Genomic DNA, 10,291 nt, shown 5'->3' on the forward strand with positions numbered 1-10,291 from the left:
AAATATGTACAATTACTAAGTGCCAATTAAGCCAGGCAGAGTGGCCCATGCTTTAATGCCAACTACTTGGGAGACTGAGCCAGGAGGATCACAAGTTCAAACCCAGCCTGAACACCTACCTATAGATAGTCAGATAGATGCATGATAGACACAGGTAGACAGACAGACAGACAGACAGAGGGTCCCTGGGTTCAATCCCCAGTACCACCAAAAAAAATTTTTTAAAAGAAGACAAGCAAATTAGCAAATTTCAAATATCTTTAGTCTTATAAAAGCTTTCTTAATTTGTTTGACTCTCATTTATGGAGAAAGTTATCACTCTTACATCAACTTTCCAGGTACCTAACATGAATTATTGCCTTTGATTTCTTAGATCTATGAAGCCCTCCTCTCTCCTGGTAAACTTCTAGAACAATTCTGCTCTGTACATTGCTCTTCATGGTCCTCCTCATGGGTTCCCAATTGTTTCTATGAAAACTTAGTGCTAAATGTCATCTGGAGATTTTACTGGAATCTCACTTCTCAAACTGTCCTGTGGTCCGAATGTCCTTTCAGTGCATCTTTTAGGGCACAGTGTTTACCTTTCAGGCTGTGTTGTGAGCAAGCACCCTGGAGAGGAGACAACCCAGCAGGACAGTAGCCATAGACTTGTTGAAAGCTGGTGCGCTCAGCAAGCACTATTCTTACTTAGACCCTGTGTTGATTTGGAAAGGCTGGAGACAGAAATTACAGGAGGACTTAAGTATATCTCCTATGTCAACCTCTGGTCCTCACTAATCATTTAGTCCAGTGACTAAATGATTTTATGCCTTTCTTTCATGTTATAACCAAGAAAAACTCCCTTTTCTTGGAAATTTACCTGGCAAGCTGCTACTAATATATAAATGCTACTGTTAAATCTTTTGTTCAGAAGCAAATTAAAAAAGAAAACACAACTCAGCTAATTGGAAGAAAAACTCTTGATGCCAACCTCTGCCTCTGGATCACTTGGTGACCTAATTTCCCATACCAGGCCTGTTTGCTCAACACCAGAAATGAAGCAATAAATCATAATAATGGAGGCCAGATATGGAGAGGAAAACCTTCAGTCTAAAGTTTAGTATTTGGTACACAGAAAAACAACAATTGTTTGATGTTAAACGAACAAGGTTCCACAGAATTATTTTATAACATTAAGCACTACAAAAAAAACCCCACAGAGAATACTAAGTAATATGGAAGTCTAATAACTAGAAAATTCTCATTTTCATTTCAAAGGTATTCATTGTCAAGTAAAGTTTGGATTTGATTTTTAAAGGCACAAATTTTAAGAAAATAAACTGATTATTAGGAATTTAATTTAACATAGTACTTCCAGGATATGCCACAGGGTCAGGCTGATCGCCTACAATGTATAGTCCTACTGCAAATAATTTTGTTAATTAGAGTACTCCATTCTATATCCACTCCAAGTACCTCAATATATAATTTACAGAGCCAAACTTTTTATGATAACATCAGCTCTAAAACTTTTGTTTTTAAATAAAATACACCTGACATGATAGGCAAACGACGGTTCACACATGCCATGTGTTACTGTGTGGTCTTAAAAAGGAAGAAAGTGCTGGCACATGGTACAACATGGATGAAGATCAAGGACATCATACAGAGTGAAACAAGCCAGACACAAGAAAACGGGTAGCATGATTCCACATACATGAGGTACCTAGAGCAGCCAAATTCACAGAAAAAGAAAGTAGAATGGTGATTTCCCAGATCTGGAGGAAATTGGTGGTCATTGTTTAGTAAGCACAGAGTTTCAGTTTTACAAGATGAAAAAGTTCCAGAGACTCGCTCCACAATAATGTGACTATACATTATCTTGAACTATACACTTGAAGTGGTTAAGACAGTAAATTTTATGGTATCTGTATTTTGTACAAATTTTTTTTAAAAAATTTAAATATACCTGACAAAGAGGAAAACATACAAGATCCCCAAATCCTCAGGGCTGGAAGAGATTTTAAAGATCACATAATCTCCTGCAGACCCCAGACTTACACGTGTCCTTACCAAGGCCAAGCAGTCACTTAGGAGCACCTGAGCATAAGCAGCATTAGAGAATCCACTGCCCTCCAGCCTAGAAAGCAGTGCTTTACACTGACCCAAGAACCTGTTTCTGGGTAGTTGCCACTTCCACGTTCAAGTCCTTTTACATACTTGCAAATCTCAAAGTCATACAGAATTTTAAGAGCTCAGGTTTTCACAATGAGACAAACAAAAGACAAATCTTGGCCCTCTTGCTAACTGTGTGACCTCTAAGTGTCTTAACTTCACTGAGCCCCAATTTCCCTACTTATGAAATGGAATAATAACTGTTCCTGTCTTGGAGGATTTTTATAAGGATTAAATATGATAATGTGTTGATTGTTCTTGGTGCCTGGCTTATGGTCACACTCAATGACTTTGAGCTTCTATTAGTATCATTACCATTACCATGGTTGTCATTATTTTTCCCAAATGTCCCTGGCCACCCTCCAATCTCCAAGTTAAACACCTTCATCTCTTTCAACCCACTGCTTAACAAAGCCTTGTTTCAGGTGTCCTTAACATCCCGAGTCGCTCTCCTCAGACACATGTGTTAGGTCTGTGCTTTTTAAGGCATATTTTCCAGAACTGATATAGTTGCAGTGTGCAGACTAGTGAAGAGGAGGACAGAACTGTGCTCCTGTGACTCCAGATAGTGATATAGGGGGAAGAGATCTAACTGCCAAACCTATTAGATGGCTGAAACGCAAGCTCCTGTTCTCCAAAATGGAAGAATGAATTCTAGGAACAACGGAGGTTAAGAGTAGGAAAAATTTATTGAGAGAAAGATAGTTTCTGTCTAAGAGAGACAGAAGGCGGACTGGAAAGTGGGTTGCCCTCTCACCCAACTTCTCAAAGGTATCTTAGGGGACAAAGCCACGAGGTGAGGCGGGTTGGAGGTGGGACAAAACTATAGTCAACTAGTAAGATTACAAGTATAGTCCCTTTGGTAATATTGATCCAACGAGAAATCACAAGGCGGACAAAACTATGAACAACCAATATGATTATGACAAGTATAGTTGCTTAGGTAATATTGATTAGATAGGGATCCAATGGGGAAGCAAGTCACATAGCAAGCATACAAGAAGAGAGCAAGGATTCTAGCTAAGGTGTGGGTCAGGGATCTTTCATGGAAGATCTTGGTCGCCCAACCAGGTGATTAATACCTATTTAGAATATCAATCACTGGTATTCATCCTATGCAGGTGTGGTGGATTCTCTTCTTTTACAATGCTGGCATTTAGTGAATGTGTCTTGATTGTCCTCCACGCTGGCTCCTTGACTGTCCCATGTTGGCTCCTCGCAGGCTGGCCCTGTCTAACTGCCTACAAGATATCTAATTAACTTACCTATCTACAATAATAGCACATTACAATTCAATTACTGCAGTCTAAAATTGTGGTCGCTTTCTTGGCAGTCCCACACACAACTGATTCAACCAAAACTCCTAAGCACTTTTAACACAGGTTCAAGCCATCCTATAATTTTGTACAATTGGACTTTTAGCACCAAGTTAAAAAGTTAGCATCAACATCTATTTTATTCAATCTCACTTGTCAGTTTCCACCTTGCAATAAACATAACCTAAAATAGCACCTTTGCCAAAGTGAAATCATTAATAAAATACTGGATAACAAAATATTTAAAGAAAATTCATTATCATACACTGTCACAGGCAGGCAGGAAGAAAACTTGACTACTGCTACAAAAATGTAGACAATCATTAATAAATCTATAAAAATAATTTGCAACCATTCTTTGGGGGGAAAAACTGCTGTTGAGTTGGTCATTTAAGAAGGGCTAGACCCCTACAGTTATTGGTGACATAGGAAGGCATTTCTGTCACACTATTTTCCCTAAAACCAGGAGGGAAAAATAGAAAGAAAAAAAATAGGAAAGAGCTCACAATCCCAAACCACAGTTTATGAAAAACAGTTGCCAAACACAGTGATACTTGTATCTAATAGAGGAAACACCATAAAATTTGGCATATACATCTGCAAATCTTCAGCAAGGAGCAGAGTTTACAGAATTGATGACAATAATAACAACAAGTGGGAGTATATTGAGTGTTTGGCATCCCAGGCACTGATCCAAGCAATTTACATGTCTTAATTCATTTAGCCCTCACAACAACCCACATGGTAGGTATCATTCCTATGTTATCAATAAGGAAACTAAAATATACAAGGTAGGTTGCCTAAGATTACAGAAGCAGCCAGAAGAAAAGCCAAGATCCAAACCCATGCATTTGACTGCACAGTCTATTTGTTTTAACTGACAAGCTGTACTACTACCCCCTTGTTTCAAAGACACATAGCTGCTCAATCAGTAATTTTTTGCTTGGAAAGACAAAGTCTAGGGTCACAGAAATGCCTGTGAGCCCCATTCAACATCACATAGGCAAGCAGAAAAAGTATAAGCAGACATCATTACAAGAAGCAACCTTTCAGTATAGCAGGTTAAAAAAGTAACTATAGGGCCAGGGATGTAGCTCAGTGGCACGGCACCTGCCTCACAAGCGCAAGGTCCTGAGTTCCATCCCCAGTACCAAAAAAAAAAAAAGTAACTATAGACATGGCCAGGTTCTGAGGAAGCTAATTTTGTTTTCCGTCATTGTTTGTTGTTTGTTTGTTTGTTTGGACAGACTATGCCTCATGAGGAAACAGGAACCACACAGTAATTAAAAGATAATTCAATACAAAAAAAGTACTAACCAATATAAGAGAGGAAATAAAAAGTTAAGAAGATAACTTAAAGGTACCCTATGGCTAAGGAATAGTAATGAAAGAAAAGATAAACTTGGCATTTAAAAGAGTCCAGATCCACTTTCACAGATAACAAAGGTGAATTTGAAGTTCAGGAGCAATGGGTTGAAAACACACACAGCAAACCAAGAGAATCAAAGGCTTTATCAGCACTTCAGGCCCAGTGATAAGCCAGCATTCTCCTGCTAGCTAGGATAGAGAGAGAAAATAGAGGTGGACTGCTGGGGAGAGATCAGAGTCAGCAGGCCTACAGGAAATTCTAGCTCCCAGCTCACTCCCCCAGCCCTGCCTCTGCCTGTGTGTCAGCCAACAACTCTTACCCTCATTTAAATATAAGTAGCAATCAGAAAGAAATATTACCAGCACTCATTCCACAAAATACCACAGAGTTCTACAAATATTCAAGACACGGCAAACAAAACCAGCTATTAAGAATCAACACTGCACCGATTCTGATTCTACCATTCTACTGTAAGATGGAAGAAACAGTGAATAGTTGCTTCCCTGGGGAGTTCAGGAAATTAAAGGAAATGGTCTTCTCTGAAATAAGGGCTCAGAGAAACATATAACGTTTCCAGGAAGAAATGGCAGAAAAAATGAAAAGTAAACAAGCAAGGTCAGGAAGGTAACAGAAGAAGATAATAAAGCAATTTTAGAAAAGAAATTCTTATTGGAATCAGACTCAGAAACAAAGCATAGAGCAGTGACAATCCAAGCAAAATCAAATGCAATAACAAGAAGGCTGGCAGTTTTGAGCATTTAATAGAGACTCTCCCAAGCCCTTTTAAAGTCTCTGGGAATCTCTGTAACACCTCTTTGAGGTGGACATACTATTGTCTTTCATGTCTAGATAAGGAAATTGACATCTGAAAGTTTAAGCAACTGTCTGTGGTTAAACAGCGGCTAGATTCAAACCTAGGCAGTCTGGCTTCAAAGTCTGCACTGGCTACCTCTGCCCTTGATCCCACTGTGTAGCCCAGTCTGGCCTCAAACTTGTGGTGATCCTCCTGCCTCAGCCTCCCAAGTGCTGGGATTACAGGCATGGGCCACTATGCCTGGTGAACAAGGCATTTTAAAAGACTAGAAAGAACTCGATCAATATAGAGAACAAAGGTGAGCATATGCATAACTAAAGAGAAGAGAAAAGAGAACCAAAAACAGTATTGAAAGGAAGGGAGGAATGGAGAATGGGAAACAAAGAATTAAGAAATATCCTGTATAGGTACAAATTCCCTATGATGAATGTCATCATTATATATATCTAAAATATACCAATAAAATGAATTATAAAATAAACACAAACCGATATATTGACCATGCCTGTAATCCCAGCATTCTCCCAGCACTCAGGAGGCTGAGGCAGGAGGATCCTGGTCTACATACTGAGCCAAGGTCAGCCTGATCTATATAGTGAGACCCTGTCTTAAAAACAAAACAAAAACAGGCGGCCAGGGATTTAGCTCAGTGGTTCCAGCACCTGCCTTGCAAGGGTAAGGTTCTGAGTTTGATCCCAGGTACCAAAAAACACCCAACCAAACAAAAAATAAAATAAAAACAAACAAAACTAAAGCAGATACAAAATAGTACCTGCAATAAAGCAAGACCTAAAACTGTACAGTAAAGGGTAGACAGAGGCCAAAAATACACGATATAGAGTAATCAATAATGAAACATATCCTAGTAAAAGCACTGGGCTTCAAGAACAAAGAACAAATGCTATGAGCAGCCAGGACAAGGGAAAAAGAATCAAATCTCTAATGACAGGGGGCAGACTTTTCCACTGCAACGTACAAGACAGTGAAGCAGCATCTAAAACCATGTGGTGTGAAGTCCCACAACTCCGACATCTCTGAAGTATACAGGCGGGGACACATGTCAGGGCAGCCATACTACTTGCTGTGCCTTCCTTCCAAAGGGCACAGAAGATTAGGGCCAGTTTCTGACCAACTTCTGGAGTACAATAAACATTTACTTTCACACTAATACATTTTCTTCCACTAGTGCAAAAACAAATCCCAGCTTAACTACTATAGTCTACATGATTTAACTAAAGAAGTCCTTAATGATTTTGTTTTCTGTGTATTTGCAGAAAGACAACAAGAGAAAGAATAAAGAAGTTCTCTGACTTGTGTTAGGTCACACTCGGGCTGAGAAGCTAGATATGGAATCCATGCTTCAAAGCTGAGAACACTTAACACTCATTTCCATCTCTGCTGCTTTCAGATTCTTAATTAATGAAAGATGTACCAATATAAACAAGCTTTCCACATTGCTTTTCCTCCAAGGGAGATGGAGGATGCCAACTAAGTATCATTTCCAACATGGTAGTGAGGAATTCACTAAAGAAGTCCTAAATATACTATTATGCCATTCCCAAATGTTTTCAGGAAAACACACCAAAGCATATAGTACCCTATAACATACACTATACTGTAATATACACTATACATATATATATATATATATATATATATACTATGGAATATGTAACTGTATGTAAGGGTAAATAATTCATATCATGGATTAGTTTATCCAGAGCCACAATACCTCTAAATCACAAGTAATAAAATAAACCATAACAATATTATGCTCTGATATTCCCTTCAGTGTTTGACCTTCAATCTTTTAAAATGACCTAAAAAAATATATACTTAAGAGATAAGTTGTTCCACAGGCTTTATGAATGTCGTATTGTTCTTCTGTTATTAATTAACCTCATGCCATACATGTGAGCCAAACATTTTTCCATCCTGGGCTTAGTGAAAAGATTTGAGAATAAGAAATACATTCCCAGCCACTGTTGTTACATTACTAGGTTGTTGAGGTCTGTCCACAGCGACAATTGCGTCAGTCTTTCTTCCTTCGGGTACCACACTCATAAATGAACATGGTGCTACTGATAATAAGAACAACAATAACTAACCTGTCAGAAGTTAAGTATGTCCATCTCTTTTAGTATTCCAAATAGCCCTGTGAGGTAAGTATGCAGTGCAGCTTCTGGCATGTAGTGAATGTTCCCTAATAACATTATTATTACAGATAGGGAAAGTAAAGCCTAAAGAGGTTAAGCAGCTAATCAGGTGAAGCCTGGATCTGAACCTGAGCCTGTGTCCTGCTCTTAGCTACCATTCTCTTCTGCTTTCTTCACACAGAAAAGCAGAGAGGATGTTAACCAGAGTAACATGACCCAAACAAGACCGCAGTCTCACAGCCTGTCAAGGGATATCCAAAAACAGCTATAAGACAGCAGCTTCTACCTAATAGAAAAGCCCGAAATTGTACTGTGGGTGGAGTGGAGAAAGGACAAGAGAGAAACCAGAAAAAGTACAAGTGGGAAAGAAAATCTATATCACATAAAAGAACATATGGTTAGTATATCCAGGCTTTAAAAAGTATCCATTGTACCTTCCTACTCAGATCCAAGCTACCAGTCAGACACAGGCCCAAGGACAGAGCTACAGGATTCTTTACCCCAACTATCAGCTGACCAAGATACTACAGCTAAAGGGTCCAAGGAGTACAGATGTCACAGCCTCAGGATGGGAAACCACAAAAGAGGTCAAGTGTTTCTAAATCAAGATCTTCTTGCATTCTCATCCTCAGAGCATAACAATTAGCTATGCTGAAATAAAACAAGGACTGAAAATGAAGAGGAGGAATAGGAGGAGGAAGAAGAAGAGGAGGGGAATAGGAGGAGGAAAGCAAGCTAAATATGTCTGACATTTGGATGGATATCAACCTATATAAGGCCACTCTTTCCACAGTAGATTAATCCGGCAGGTAAATGGGACTTGTCTCTCATTTAATTCCAATACAGCATTATCTACACATTCCAAGGTAGACATTATCAGCGTTCCATCCATGCTCTAACGAGCCCTGAGGGGAAAAAATATCTGTCTGAAGTCATGAAGTCTGAGGACAGGAATGCAAATTCACATCCAACCCAGAGTCACCCAAGGCACAAGGCTTGTCTCACTCCAACAGACTGGAAGCTCCTTGAGAACAAGGCCCCTGAGACTCCTGGCATTCTCGTGCTGAGTCTCCACCAGGCACCCAACACGATGCCAGGAAAAGCAATCGCCTTCCCCTTGAACATTTTAAGTTGTGAGCAAATAAATGCTTATAACTTCATGTTTAAAATTTATACAACACTGTAAAATTTTCTGAAGCCTAAGTGTTTAACATTTACTTGGGCAGAATAAAAATACTTTGATTAAAATAGCAAGTTTCTAACAGTACAGTCCTATTCTAGCAGTTTAAGATGAAAGGGGAAAAAAACTTGGGAGCTGCTGCCCGAAGTACTGAATCACCTCTGGAAGCTGTCAGCGCCACCAGCACTTTCTTAAAGAATATTCCATACATTATAGGCTTAACAGGTGCCAAATCATTTCCCACGCTTCAGCAACCAGAGACTAAGTATAGTCAAAAGCTCAGGATCTAGAGTCCAAAACGGCCCTGATGCTCATAGGCTTCTCCAATACTGCTTGAGCGACCCTGGGCACTTCCATTAGCCATCCTCCTGAAGTTATTTTCCTGGGAAGGGAAAAACACCTGTCTCACGCAGCCCTGGGCCGCGTCACGGCTGTCGTTACGTGGAGAGACTGCTCCACTCACTCGGGGTCACTTCCCGCCCTGCAACCCCCGCGCCCGCCCAGGTCCAGCCCAGGACAGAAGGAGATGGAGTCCCGGTACCTGGTCCTCGGCTTGGCTGAAGGATGCTCGCCTCACCCACCCGGCCTGGGAGACTGCGGCTGCGCTCCGTAGTCCCCGCCGCCCCGCAGCTCCGGCCGCCCGCCCCTCGCCCCCCCCCCCGCTCCGCCGCCCCGCCGCGCCCCTCCCGCCCCCTGGCGGCGACGGACCCCAGCCGCGGGAGCCGCACCCCGCTCGCCCCGGGACGCCCTCAGCCCTCCGGGGTCGGGGACCGTCCCGGACCGGCCGCGCCCCCGGGGCCTCGCCTCCCTCCCTCCCCCGGCCCGGTGAGGGCAGGGGGTCGCGATGCTGCGCCTCCTCACCCGGGAGCTTGAGCGCCCTGGACAGCACTGTCGCCATGGCGGAGGCCCCGGTGCGCGTGCGCGCGGCGCGTCCTGCCGGGAACTGTAGTTTGCGGCGGGGCCGCGCGTGGGCTGCGTCCCGGGAAGGTGGGACCCGCGCCGAGCCGGGCAGGAGGAGGTGCGGGGCTGCAGCACAGGCCGCCTAGCAGGTCACCTTCCCACTTTAAGTCTCATCCCTGTGTGCGGACAATAACCACCCCCTAGGCTTGCGGAGAAACTCCAGTGAGATAACAGATACTTAGAGAGGCGCGGCTTGTGAAATGCGCGTAGGCTTTGGGGTTGAACAAACTGGATTTGGAGCCTATCTGCATTGCTCACTGGCTGGCCCGTCTTGGGCAGGTCACTTGAGGTGTTTGAGCTTCAGCTTCTTTTTTGTTAAGTGGAGAGGACACTACCTACTTT

The 10,291-nt window shown here is 42.0% G+C and overlaps 1 protein-coding gene across 3 annotated transcripts in view; it reads right to left on the reverse strand.

Moving 5' to 3' along the window:
- Positions 1-10,066, reverse strand: part of Fam234b (family with sequence similarity 234 member B) — a 38,983-nt gene extending 28,917 nt beyond the window's left edge. Inside the window, exon 1 of one of the 3 annotated variants that reach the window (XM_087214072.1) lies at positions 9,851-10,066. In XM_087214072.1, coding sequence (XP_087070198.1) covers positions 9,851-9,887 — 37 coding nt within the window. In that variant the 5' untranslated portion in view covers positions 9,888-10,066. Of the gene's footprint in view, positions 1-9,530; positions 9,625-9,850 lie in introns of those variants that run through there. The other 2 variants (XM_021259156.2, XM_087214074.1) reach the window with 2 other exon arrangements.
- Between the last annotated feature and the right edge of the window lie 225 nt (positions 10,067-10,291).

Source organism: Heterocephalus glaber, unplaced genomic scaffold (assembly GCF_053883595.1).
Source record: "Heterocephalus glaber isolate CG9 unplaced genomic scaffold, H.glaber_assembly_v1.0 deba00001444, whole genome shotgun sequence".
In the NCBI taxonomy this organism is placed as follows: Eukaryota; Metazoa; Chordata; class Mammalia; order Rodentia; family Bathyergidae; genus Heterocephalus; species Heterocephalus glaber.